Source organism: Gobio gobio (genome assembly GCF_949357685.1).
Source record: "Gobio gobio genome assembly, chromosome: 6".
NCBI lineage: Eukaryota > Metazoa > Chordata > Actinopteri > Cypriniformes > Gobionidae > Gobio > Gobio gobio.
Window position 1 is genome coordinate 41,613,614 of NC_137102.1, and position 14,031 is coordinate 41,627,644.

Genomic DNA, 14,031 nt, shown 5'->3' on the forward strand with positions numbered 1-14,031 from the left:
GTTCATTTTATTATAGATAATACTTTATCATCTAGTTCTCACAACAAAATTGTGGCTTTTTGTCAACTTTTTGACAGACTCAACTCAATTCTCCCGTTTCAGTGTTAAAGCTGCAGTCCGTAACTTTTTGCGCTCTAGTGGTTAATAAACAGAACTGCATGCGTCTTGCGGAAGAACATTGCAGCCGGAGCTACTTCTCTGTTTATGTCTATGGCGAGTCACGCAGGGACTGAGCTCCTCCGCAGCGGTTCCTACCAGACGGGTCTGAAATAGTCCCAATATAAACACTTATTATAAGTGTCCCATAATGATTCAGGGTAAGACAAAAACACGGTTTGGAAAATGGATTCATGTTGTACATTCTCATTATTTATTTGTTGTAAATCTGGAACAGCAGCTTTAAGTTATGGATATTTTCTAGCCTGGATCAAGTACGCCTGGATGCCAGCTGAACTTAGCCCCGCCCACAACATTTGAGGTCGGGAAGTTCGGTTTGGACTTGATTCTTGTGGTAGCTTGACAAGCCAGACCCAACATCTTGATGGAACACACCTTTGGCAAGGCTCAATTCGAGGCACGGGATGAACAGCTGTCTTTCAAATTCCCTCTGCACGCAATAGGATAGCGCTACAACCAAACAGAGCAACGAAGAAGCGGAGCTAGTTGATAGATTCAACTTTTGCCATATACGGTCGGCAAAACTCAGATCACATCTTCCTTTTTTGCCATACTTTGATCTTTTCTCAAAGAAAAGCTTGACTCCAAGTCTTCCAGAGTCGCGGCCAAAGACGATTTGAAAGACCGCTGTTCGCCAGCTTCTTTGTTTTCAAGTAGCAAACAGAACCGCCGCAACTCTGCTGTCATTATATTAAGCCCGCCCACTGACTCTATACACGATGTGATTGGCCTGACTAGAGTTTGGTTTTTCATGCTCGTAAGCCAACGGAGAGTTGCTAGACGCCCTGGCAAATTATATTTGCTGCCGCTAGGGTGCGTCTAGATTTCTAGGCTACCTTAGTGGAGCAACTATGCTGGAACCAGAGCTGTTCGGACCAATCAAATTGTCAGGATGGGCTTTATACGATGATTGACAGATGATCAACAGTAACATCACCAAAGAGCGCTTGGGTTGAATTTGTTCTAATCCTAAACGGAGAACTTCTTCATATATGCACTCACCTTTACTATTTCTCTCAAAAATTATGATCGTGTTGGTAAGTACTGCGTGTATCCTTAAATTCTTTTTTACAACACCGGCAAAGATCGTTTACACTCATCTTCTTCTTCTACTTCTTTTAGCGTGCGTGCACTGCAGTTGAGTTCTGTCAACAACTATGTGTCGCCGTTGATCTGATTGTAGGTCTATCCAATTGAGTGCAGATGCATTCTCTTTCCTGATTCGATCATTTAAACCGATTGAAACACACCTCGCCTCATAATCACAGCCCAATGGAGGAGTATGAGGTGTCTGCGGAACAAAAGTGGGCGTTTCTAAATTTGTAGGTGTTTTCAAACTCATGGGTGTTTATAAACCATGCAATGAAAATTATCCCCTTCACCCGACCCCACCCCTAAACCCTACCCACAGTGACGTGGGCAAATCAGGTAACGCAGTGAAAAACGCCCTCTGTTTATAGCCTCGTCCACTGATCTAGTAACTCCTATTACTATCCTGCAGAGACCTGCAATGGAACAGTGTCACACAATATTCTGACTAGAGTATGACAACATCAGGCTAGATATTTTCAGCAAGCAGTATGCTTCGTGCTAAAAGTTGAACAGCATTAAAGAGGGAAAATGATAACATTCAACTGAACTGTGTATAGCCTAGCTATGCATTTTAAACTGTGACCATATTTTGATTATCGAAAACAAGGACACTCAGCCCGGCAAGCCTGGGCAAGGAGATACTCAAATGATATTCAAAGTTTACTCAAAGATTCCTTATTCATTTCAATAAATTTAAAGTATGCCCCCTCTGTATGGAAAGAACATTTTTATATTAGGGCCAGGACAGGACTTGAAAACAGGACATGTCCTGGTAAAACAGGACGTTTGGTCACCCTATTTTAAACATTTCTTCGTCCATCCATGCACTAATTAAATGCACGTCCCTGAATGAGCATGCGCAGTTGCGCAGGTAATGTTAATGGTATGGCCCATTTCAGGGGTGGTCAAAATTATGATGTAAAATCAATCAGAGCTAGATATGTAGAACTGTATTTTCATATTTACTGTTAAAGTTTCATATCACGGATACACTACTTTCTTTGAAGCCTTTACTCGGGGGATCAGATCCCCCTAAACGCCCCCGCCCCGTAATACTTTGTGTAACACTTCATGTGCCTCACCTGCACTTCAGATGGCAGTATTCATTCATTCAGATTTTAATCTGCCAAACGAAGAAGTGACTGATCACGGGCTTTTCGAAATATCGCGAGATCTCCCTCCCCACTCTGTTCGTGACCACGTCAAGGGAACCCAGAAGTTAGAAATCATGGCGGAGCGCAGGAGACACAAGAAGCGAATTCAGGTACCAAATTCACGTAACATTAGCTATCAGATGCTCAATCTTAGATCTCTGTTTGACATTGTATCGTTTCTCGAGTTAGTGTTTTGTTCGACATAACGTACAGCTGTACATTGAACCGTTATTTTTGCAGCGCTCTCATTTATGGGAGGTGGATTATTTATCAGTGTTGGCGCAATTTTTGCCCCTCGCTTCGGTAATGTAATGTATCGCTTGGCAGGTATCTAAACATCTATACACTTAATCGATGGATTTGATATGAGCGTAACCTGATTTTAATGTCTCTCCCCTGTGAAGAGTGTGTGTCTGGTGGCACAGCTGATGGAGTTGGCCATCTTAGCTCGGCACAGACTGCTCGGTTTGCAGGCTGTTCTTATTAACCAGCTGCTGTCTCATATGCTTCACGAATTTGACCAAACATCGTCCATAATATGCATAACTTCTCAACGATTGCATCATCGCCACATTTATACTTCCTTGTAGTCAATTAAAGAGTAATCCCCCCCCCCCCCCAAAAAAAAGACAAATTCTGTCAACATTTAAGTTACTCACCAACATGTTTTTTCAGACTCATTTGACTTTATTTCTGCGTTGAATACCGTAAACACGGACTTAGGCAGGATGCCTCATTCACCATTTACTGCATTAAAAGTGAACCGTGACTGTCATTCCATAACATTTTACCTAATATTTCATTTTCCAAGAGAAAATGCATATTTTTTGGGTGAATTATCCCTCTGAAGCCATCCTCCATCATTAAAATGTGTGTAGCATCCTCAATATGCCAATCAAATGCAAGAGCTGCATTATGTGGATCTGCCACTGACTTAAAACCAAGGCCTGGTTTCACAGACAGGGCTTAGATCAAGTCAGGATTAGGCCTTAGTTAAATTAGGACATTTAAGTAGCTTTTATCAATGTGCCTTGGAGTAAAACATTACTAATTTCTTTAAATAAAACAATGTTGCTTCAAGTTAAAACAGCTCAAACATGCATTTAATTCTAGGACTAGGCTTAAGGCTTGTCTGTGAAACTCTGTGGGCTAGTGTGCTACTAACTTAGACAACATTTTTGGTCATAGTCAGAATCCTATGGTCAGAATGTGTTTATCATCACAACAAAAAAAAAAACATTATCTAGGTTGTTAGCTCATTTGGCTTCAAAACACAGTGTGTGCTCCTGTAATAAATGTGAGGTTATGGAAAAGAACAGTGGCGTTTTCGAGTAATGACGTGTTGTCTTGATAAGAGAGTCACTCTTCGTGATCCTCCCTGTGTGTTGGTGTTTGCTCTTATGCAACAGGTTGAAATCCACTGTCATTGCTGGTCAGTTTTCTTTCAGTGCATAAACATGTAATGTATTCGTGTGATGGTGAAGCTGAATTTTCATCATCATTACTCCAGTCTTCAGTCAGTGTCACATGATCCTTCAGAAATCATTTAATATGCTGATTTAAGGCTCAGGAAACAGTTATTTTTATCAGTTGAAAACTGTTGTGCTGTTTAATATTTTCGTTGAAACAACAGCATTTTGTTTAAAAAAAACAGCATTTATTTTAAACAGAAATCTTTTGTAATATAACTAATATTATAAATGTCTTCACAGTAATTTTTGATCAATTTAATGTGTCCTTGCTGATTAAAAGTACCACCGTAAAGGCCCAGTAAATTAAAATGGCATTCCCACTCTGAGTGATAGAGGAGAAATCCTGCATTACTTTTACTTATTAACAATCAATAAGAAACGCTAAATCAAATCTTTAGACTTGAAAGGTTTCCAAGCTAAAACAAAGTACCCCTGAATGTTTTTCACTGTCAAGATGCCAATTAGACTGTTACAGAGAAGTTCACCCAAAAAAAAGTCTGTCATCATTTACTCACCCTCATGTATGCATAACTTCTCAACGATTGCATCATCGCCACATTTATACTTCCTTGTAGTCAATTAAAGAGTAATTTCCCCCCCCCAAAAAAGACAAATTCTGTCAACATTTAAGTTACTCATGAGTCACCGACGCCCGTGAGATATTTGGAAAATTATAAAATTATTTATATACCTCAAACTCTCTTTGCAGAACACGATCCTTGCTCCCTTTGTGTCCCCAACCATTTCCTCCACCATAATCTTTTTTATTTTTCTCCTTTTTCCTGCAAATCAGCGCACAGACAATTTGGATAGCAAGTTTCTGAACTGCAGTCTATATTTTTTATTAACAATTCCAGTCTCCCGCGAGAACTCCGGTCTAACGGACGTGTGATCTTGCGTTGTTTCCTTCTCACTTCTTGCGTGTGTTTGCTTGTGAAACGTAGTTTGCGGACGGGACAGAGCTGTCGGCGATTTTTCCGCTTGTACAGTCATTCAGTGTGAAACCCCCTGTTGCCGATCCTTCTTGCAGTGTGAACACAGCAGTGACTGAATGCCAGCAAAGGTAGTCATGCAGTGTGAAAAGAACTGTGATCCGACGAGTTTGAAAATCGTGCAGTCTAAACTAGGCTTAAGGAGTTCTACTTCCGCCACTTTGAGTGTTCGGTCGACCATTTCCGGTTCGCGGCATTGCTATAGCAGCGAGACTATAGCAGCAGGTTTTGATACACAACAATGGAGTGTGGTCTTTTTCACGTGTTGATACGCCAACCGCCTCTCTTTTAACCCGAAATCCGCTCATATTGAAACTTTGTCTATGTCTACTCAAAACTATCGACTCCGGAAAAATCTCCACTACAACAACACGACCTACAGGAAGTAGTCGACCGCACACTCAACACACGGAAGTTAACCGGAAGTTTCCGTATTTACATACAAACATGCCCAGAGACGACAGAAAACATGGGGAGCATCAGCTTTGGTTTCTTCTTTGACAGCCGCAAGATTACGCCAAAGCACGTGTTAGAAATCAGGAATGGTGAGAACATTGTGCTTGGTACTTTTTTCATCTTCAAACCGACAGTTTAAATTCTGTCTGGCTAGTGCACTTCCCATAATGTTTACGCATTAGGCAGGGAGTACGTAGTCTTTTGTGGCTGTTCGAACACATTCGACCACATGAGAAGGCAATCAGGTGAAATGCGTTTTCGACCACCTCTGGAAGTGGTCAAAAGTGGACAAGCTCAAAACGCTTTAGACCCCTTTTACTCCTGTATTTAGCTTCGTCCACACATGTAATCCGATCGACCAAAGTGCATCAGTAAACATTTGGCTAGGGAATATTTGTGGGGTATTCCAGAAAGCAAGGTTAAAGGGTTAGTTCACCCAAAAATGAAAATAATGTCATTTATTACTCACCCTCATGCCGTTCCTGACCCGTAAGACCTCCGTTCATCTTCGGAACAGAAATTAAGATATTTTTGTTGAAATCTGATGGCTCAGTGAGGCCTGCATAGCCAGCAATGACATTTCCTCTCTCAAGATCCATTAATGTACTAAAAACATATTTAAATCAGTTCATGTGAGTACAGCTCCGGAGCAGGTTATGTTCTGAGAGGGAGTTGCTATGGCTGCTTACCCTGAAAGTGACCTCCGTTTTTGGAACCGAAAGTTTAGGTTATCTGCTTACTTAGTCTTAAACATACACAGGTATGTAACACAACCTGCTTTCTGGAATACCCCCCAGGCAAGATACCAGTAACTCCCAGACAAAAGTACAATGTTTATATGGTTTTCATTGAGTCATGTAGGAGACATTCTGACCAAATAGAGTATGAATGACCGAAGGATTGTGGAGCCCTAAACACACTCTCATACTAAGACCTCAGGCTTAAGAGTATAGTTATGCCTGGTAATCATTCATTACTTATATGAATGATGTCTCTATAGCCTGGATTTGTAAGGGTTTTTTTGTATAGTGTGGTCACACAAGTAATGATCTTTAGTTTAATAAAGCAGGTCAGTGAGGACTCTGTCTGAATGGAGATGGTAATTTCAGTGTATGGATTACAGAGCACAGCACATCAGTGTGTGTTGTGCTGAGGCTTTTAATTAGTTCACATTCATTGAGTCCATGACCGACGAGGGTCCTGCTGCCAGTGCGGGAGGTTAATTTCAAAGCTTTTTCAGGAGGGTTAGCTGGATTCCTGCACTGCTGTTATCCTAAATTCTCCTGAATGTCATTTTTCACTGGAATTAAGGGCTGTAGCCAAAGGAACAAACCAGCTTTTTGTCGTTTCTGGTACTATGGATCTTGGTTTAGTATCTAAGTCCTCTCCCATGGTGTCTCAAGTGTCATTGGTCCAGAATTATGCTCTACATAATAGGGCTGTCAACGAATATTCTAAATTCGAATATATATTCGAATAGTTTTTAAAAAACGAATTTCGAAGGTGAAAATTAATATTCGAATAAATAAAAAAAATGTGGGGGAAAAAACGCCCGCGGTAGTAGAGGTGTGGATGTCTACTTTGCGAGTGGGCGAGCTAGCGTGCCTGAAGCCTTGTATACTTTGGCCTGTCTCCGCAGCGCGAGCCTCCGCTGACTGCGCGCGCTCCTCCCCAAACGGACGACATGTTTGTTTATACTTGACGCGCTCGCCGTTGTGCTTTTCTTTGAAACGACAGATGGCGACTCGGAGTAATTGTTCTATAAACTATCAGGAAAAAGCGTCAAGAAGAAGTGGGCTAACAACACAGGTGACGATATTTATTTACACTTCACCGAAAACCACACTACAAAAGAATCATGTAAAACAGATCAAAATAAACCTTGATATTACTTGTGACATGAGAACAAAATGTATGTAGAAATGTAACGTTAACTTATACAACTCAATTTATGATATCTAAATGTTTCCTAATTTCACTAAACACTTTAGTGAGTTTTCACTTAGTTTCGTGAACTTTTCTTTATTAAACGGGCTTTTTTATGCTTTTGTAGGCTCGTTTTGTAAATATAAGCAACTAATTTGTATGTGCAAACTGGACCACCCTTACTTTGCATCGCCCGCCACAAGCTCTTTGTCTGCAACACGACAAGAGGCCATAACGGAGAAATTAATTTTGTTCATTTGTAAGGACGTGAGAGCGATCAGTGTCGTGGATGGGGCTTCATGGAGTTCTGTCAAGCAATGGAACCGGGGAACTGACTGAATAGATATTGCATGAATGAAGGATAAATGCACTGCTTCCACTGGTTTGATTATTTACCGTTTCATGTCAAGGAAAAGTTCCATGTTTACCACAGCACAGCTCGCTCGGAGCGTTCAATAATATGCTGTAAAACTTATATTAATATTTGTTTCAGTCACTGAATAAAGCCTGCTATATTTGGGACAAGAGTCGCGACTTTAGATTGCTTGCACAAAACTCTTGATCAGCTCTCAAAATGTGTGTGTGTTCATTTAAACCGTTATGCGCAGAGAGGGTGAGGGCGAGAGAGAGTGATGTCTGCGGTCTTAGCCATTAGTTGATTTACTTGTTTGTGTGAAGGTAATACGTTGTCAAATATGTTTAAACTTAAATAGAACACCTATATAAGTAGTTATGTCTCTTTGTATTCATTTGTCCTGTTATTGACGTAATGCGCGTCATTGATAAAATGTGCAACCAGATGTTCGAATAGTTCGAATATTCGTGCTTTTTTTAGAGGGAATATTCGAACGTCATTTTTGAGCAATTTTGACAGCCCTACTACATAATAGGGACATATTACATTACATTTACATTTAGTCATTTAGCAGACGCTTTTATCCAAAGCGACTTACAAATGAGAGCAATAGAAGCAACTACAACAGTCAGAGGCTACAGTATGCAAGTGCTGTAACAAGTCTCAGTTAATCTAACACAACACACAGGAATTTTTTTTTTTTTTTTTTTATAAATAAATTAGACAGACAGAAAAATGAATAGAATGTTAAGTGCTATTCTTGATTCTTGATATTACAACTTTGATTATTAAAAAATATATATTTTCAAGTTTTGGCCGATTGTCTGAAGTAATGAAAATTAAAACAAAACAAATAGTTTCAGAGGCGAATGTCGGCATTACATCAATTAGCTAAAGGTAACATTTAACAGTGTTATTAAATTACTAGTGTAAAATATGCATGCTACTACCGTTGAATAGTTTGGGGTAGGTAAGATTTCTAATAATGTTTTGAAAGAAGTCTATGCTTCCCAAGGCTGCATTTATTTGATCAAAATAAAGTAAAAACCGTAATATAATTTAAATTTATATTATTAATTTTCTATTTTAATATTTTAAAATATAATTTATTCCTGTGGTCATTACTCCAGTCATCAGTGTCTTATGATCAATATTGTTAATGGTTTGATATTTTTTGTTGAAACGTAGATACATTTATTTCAGGATTATTTGATGAATAGAACGTTTTAAAAAGTAGCATTTATTTGTAAAATAAATGTGTACAATTTTAAATATCTTAAATGTTGAATATATTTTTAAGATAAGTATTAATATCTTTTCAAATCATATTGACCATAAACTTTTGAATAATAGTTTATCAAGATTGACTGACTGATGGTATTAAATTAAAAAATAAAAAATTTCAGCTGATAACCAATATGGTACTGAATCTATATATTGTACCTTCGACTGCATAGCAGTATATTTAATGTGATCTGATTGCAACTTCAGCAGACCAGTTTTATCAAGTCTTTACAATCTTTGATCTCACTTTTTTCAGGAGGTCAGTGAACCTACCAAGGAGGAGAAGGCGGTGGCCAAGTACCTGCGCTTTAACTGCCCCTCCAAATCCACCAACATGATGGGACATCGAGTGGATTACTTTGTCGGTCAGTGCACTCATTCCTGTCTTCTGTTCCCTCTGCATAGGGTTTATATCAAGGTTTCTTTTAATACATTTTTTTTTTTGCCTTTTATTAAACCAAGTGTTTGTTTTTTGCTCATCAGCCTCTAAAGCAGTCGACTGTCTGCTGGATTCAAAGTGGGCCAAAGCAAAGAAGGGTGAGGAAGCTTTGTTCACAACCAGAGAGTCGGTGGTGGACTACTGCAACAGGTAAACCTAGTCTTTTTCTCACATTTTATGATGCAGAGTGGGATTTTATTGGTTTTTGATTTTACAACGCTGTTTAACTAAATAACTAGTTGAGATATCTAAGCTAAAGATCATGTAGTCTCTTATGTTCACTCAGGTTGCATTTATTTGATCACAAATACAGTAATATTGTGAAATATTATCACAGAATGCCGAGTTGGCATATTAGAAACATTTTTGATTATCAATATTGAAAACATTTGTGTGGAATGACATTTTCTTTTTTGTAGCAAATATCTTTACTTTTGATTAACTACTTTTTTTCCCCTGAATATTTTAAGTCACAAATGTCTTGTTCAACACTTCAGTTCCATAATTTTGTGTACATCTCATTTGACTTCACTATATTTTATTATGATACATCGCCATTAGTATGCTCCCTTGGTATCTGTATTTGAAAACGTGAAAAGAAATCTGAATCAGTCAACCATTAATTTGCCATTAATAACTATTCTTATTATTCACAGGCTCCTAAAGAAGCAGTTTTTCCACCGAGCCCTGAAAGTGATGAAGAAGAAGCCAGAGAAAGATGTAAAGAAAGAGAAGGAAAAAGAGAAAGAAAAAGAAAAGGAGAAGGCTAAAAGTGACAGCGGCAAGGAAGAGGAGAAAAAGAGCAAAAAAGACAAAGACAAAAAGAAGGATTCTGAGGCTGCGGACACAAAGAAGGAAAAAAATGTATGACTAGGACATCTGAGAGGATGAATTCTGTTACATGTGCATATCATGAATCTCATTTTGAAGGCTTATTTCTGTATGTTCAGGATGACAGTCCAGGATCTCCAAAGAAGAAGAAGGATGTGAAAAAGAAGTTCAAGCTGGAACCTCATGAGGACCAACTGTTCTTGGATGGCAGTGAGGTCAGGATGAGTAGCATTCAGAAAATCGTATCTAACAGATGCTTGTAAATATTGTACATTTTGCTTGACGATGAATTGTCATTTGCAGTTAACAATTGAATTGTCTGCTATGCTCGTCATGCCTAACAACGCCCTTCAGCCTTGATTTATTCACCATATAGCACAGCATTTCGCACATCGTCATTATTGTTTAAATGAGATTTCCTCACAAATACTACTTATACTTTTATAATTGTTCATTTAAATATTGTTCAATACATGTGGTATTTGGTATTGAGAAAGGGTCCGTTATTGATTTCAGCACTGGAGCTTGACTGTTAATTTTTTTCAGATGTCTCCAAATTGTTCCTCAAACAACTCATCTACTGTCATGCCGCCTAGTTTTGAGTATTGTAGTATTAAGTATTAACTTTGTTGGGGCGGTTGGGGACAGGTGGGGCTCAGAACCCTTCACTACCTCCAAAGTGGGGAATGGCAGAAAAATTTTGAGAAACACTGCTGTAGATGAATGCAGCGTGCGATCAGTGATCGAGAGCGCGCACACATAGTTTGTTGTTTGTGCATCAGACACTCGCACGCTTACTGTACGACTCCTGTGCGTCAATAAAATTGCGCTCTTCAGAACAAAATTGCAGAGTACGACAGAGCTCGTGCTTTAAAGCAAAGCACACACTGAAATGAATAATTCACTAGAAACGCAATGCGAGTCTCTATTCTCTCTGATATGTATACACTAGCGCTGTTTTGGACCATCAGAATGAATTCAATTACTGGATCACTTTCCCGGAGTTTAACGGCTTTAAATGGCCTGATCACAAACAGAAGCAGAATTGGGTTAAAGAGTTGGAATGGAAATGTCCTCTTCCCAGGGTACAGGTGCTGTAGATGCTCGGTGTGATTGTGATAAACTCCTGACTTCTAACATCATCTGACTGCATGACCAAAATGATGTTAATGACGCAGCTTCACGCACTTCTGTAATTTATTTGCATTAATTGCGTTAAATTATTTTGACGCATTAAGGACTTTAAATGAATCGCATGCGTTAACGCTGACAGCCCTAATTATATGCTTGTATAACATATGTTTTGATTATTAAAATATTATACCAAAAAATTCTAATATACTGTTATAGATTCTTCATGTTTACTTCTGTGTTTTGTTGTTGTTCTAATTAAGAAGTTAAAACATTTGTCTTCCCTACAGGTTTATTTTTGGGTTTACGATCCAGTCCACTTTAAAACCTTTGCCATGGGATTGATTCTAGGTAGGATCTCTTCTTCTACAGTGTCTGTCGTTTGACTGGCTCCAGCACTGATTCAGAGCGTTGTGTGTGTTTGCAGTCATTGCCGTCATCGCAGCCACTCTGTTCCCTCTGTGGCCTGCTGAGATGAGAGTCGGCGTGTATTACCTGAGCGTGGCGGCAGGATGCTTCGTCGCCAGCATTCTACTACTGGCTGTTGGTACGACTTCACGACTTAGTTGCAATTTGATATCGTCCACCGATTTCAAGTGACGTCTTTTCTCATCCTTTTATTCCTTCTTTTCCCTTTCGTTCAGCTCGGTGCATCTTGTTCCTGATCATCTGGCTGGTGACCGGTGGCCGTCATCACTTCTGGTTTCTACCAAACTTGACAGCCGACGTGGGCTTTATCGACTCTTTCCGGCCCCTCTATACGCACGAGTACAAGGGTCCCCGCTCCAGCTCCAAGAAATCCAACAGCGAGAAATCTGACAAGGGCACGGATTCGAGCAAAGCGCAGAAATCAGACAGCGAGGATAAATCGGACAGCGAGAAGAAAGACGGCGAGGAGGAAGAAGATGAAGAGGAGAATAAAGAAATGGAGGGGAGCGAAGAAGCTGGAGCAGAGCGTCAGTCGGACACAGACAGTGACAGACGAGAGGACGAAGGTTCGCAGCACAGCAACGGCAACGACTTTGAAATGATCACCAGAGAAGAGCTGGAGCAGCATACAGAGGAGGAGGAGGAGGAAGAAGACGAAGAAGAGGAAAGCGAGACAAAGCCCTTGACTGTTCAGACATAAACGTTTTCCTCACACCGCACACATACTCCCATGCTCCATGTGGACCTGCTGACGTACTTCTGTCATGTTCAGAAGATGTTTCCCATTTCTGTTCAGGTTGAGATCTTCCTCTGTGAAAACAGACAGGCTTAAAGATTAAACGAGAGCAGGAAACGGCTACGATGATGACAATGGTATTTTTGTGCACTTGACACACGGTCTGCTTCATACATTTCTGCAATCACGTTTTGTGACCCTAATGAGAAATAGTCCTTGTTAACGGAAACGGAGAAGTTAAAAAATGGGAGCAGTATCCTTGACTGTGGTAGGCAGTCATTTAAAACCAAACTCCATTTGAGTCTTGTGAGGTCGACTGCGTTCAGAAGGGGAAACTACATCCACATTTGTGCCAAATGATGTGGGATATTAATGCTTTTTTTTCATGTACGTTAAAATTATGACCAACTTGCAGATAAGTAGAGTTCAAACACGTCACGCCGTAGCTCGTACAGTATGTCCTCTAGAGCCAATCACATCCGTTCTGCGTAGCCACTGTTTCTCCCATCTGGTGTTCAAAGTCCGAGGTTGACAAATCGTACTTCCCCGAGCGGCTGTGGTCCAAAACAGTTTGTTAGTTTGCATTTTAACAGGGCCAAGGTCCATTACTATCTTTCCGTAGAATTGCATACTATTGGCTAGAGTATTATTTTACATTAGCTGTTTCTTTGACTCATACTGAGGATGATATTTAAGAGAGAAAATACAAATGTATCATTTATATATGGATTCTATAAATCTACCAGAGATGTTCATGCCAGCAGTTCAGGTTCAGCAGGAACTGTACTCTATTTTATAATGTCAGACACACAGGTTGTTCATTTCACTGCATTTTGTACTAATACTAAACCCACCAATTATGTTTTCACTGCTGAGGACTTCAGAAAGATTGTTTCTGGACCATTTATTGAAATTAGAATGGAGAAAACATCCGACTTCTACTGGTTCTCAAATGCACACAAGACAAGAGGCTGCAAAGGTGTTTTTCCTACAGTATATTGTTCAACTGAAAACCCTTGTTAAAAGCATTCCTCAAAATTCATGGTCCTCGAGTTCACGAGGAGCAGGGAAAGCCCTCATGCCCGAGTGAACGTCTCTTCAAATGTGTGAATCTTTAACCACGTCTGTAAGTAGATGATCTTGTCAGTCAAAACCCAGAGGGGTCACACTTAGTGTTCCTGTAGTGTTTTCAATATTCTGTCATTGATTTTGACGACCTGGATAGACTGGGCATGACACAACGTGCAACTAAAGACATTTGTTTTTACTTTCTATGGAACCGTTATCTTTGAGAGAGAGAATGATGCTGATATCCCCAGATGAATTTTTTTTTTTTTTAATTATTGGCAGGAAGTTTCATTTGACATTGTGTCTGTCATGTAAAAAATTTATCATTTATAAAAAAAATAAAATATCTTTTTTTTTTTTATGTGGTCAGCATCAACAAACTAATTTGTCTGTATTTGGATCAATGTCGAGGATTGTCTTTTTGCAATATCTGGAGAATAATTTAAGTATCTGTCAAACTGTATCTGTATCCTTTCATTGCAATAAAAA

General features: G+C 39.5%; 1 protein-coding gene across 1 annotated transcript; it reads left to right on the forward strand.

Moving 5' to 3' along the window:
* Nucleotides 1–2,459: 2,459 nt before the first annotated feature.
* sec62 (SEC62 homolog, preprotein translocation factor) lies at nucleotides 2,460–14,023 on the forward strand. Its single transcript, XM_079818708.1, has 8 exons — nucleotides 2,460–2,533; nucleotides 9,165–9,273; nucleotides 9,392–9,497; nucleotides 10,004–10,211; nucleotides 10,298–10,393; nucleotides 11,600–11,660; nucleotides 11,737–11,856; nucleotides 11,954–14,023. The coding sequence occupies exons 1-8, from the start codon at nucleotides 2,498–2,500 to the stop codon at nucleotides 12,436–12,438; spliced, it is 1,221 nt and encodes a 406-aa protein (XP_079674834.1). The 5' UTR covers nucleotides 2,460–2,497; the 3' UTR covers nucleotides 12,439–14,023.
* The last annotated feature ends 8 nt before the right edge of the window (nucleotides 14,024–14,031 follow it).

Excerpts from the sequence above, each read along its gene's own strand:
- sec62 (XM_079818708.1), top strand. The coding sequence starts at position 2,498 with ATGGCGGAGCGCAGGAGACACAAGAAGCGAATTCAG. Across the intron at positions 2,534-9,164 it reads GACACAAGAAGCGAATTCAG|GAGGTCAGTGAACCTACCAA; the intron begins GTACCAAATTCA and ends CACTTTTTTCAG. Across the intron at positions 10,394-11,599 it reads TGTTCTTGGATGGCAGTGAG|GTTTATTTTTGGGTTTACGA; the intron begins GTCAGGATGAGT and ends TCTTCCCTACAG.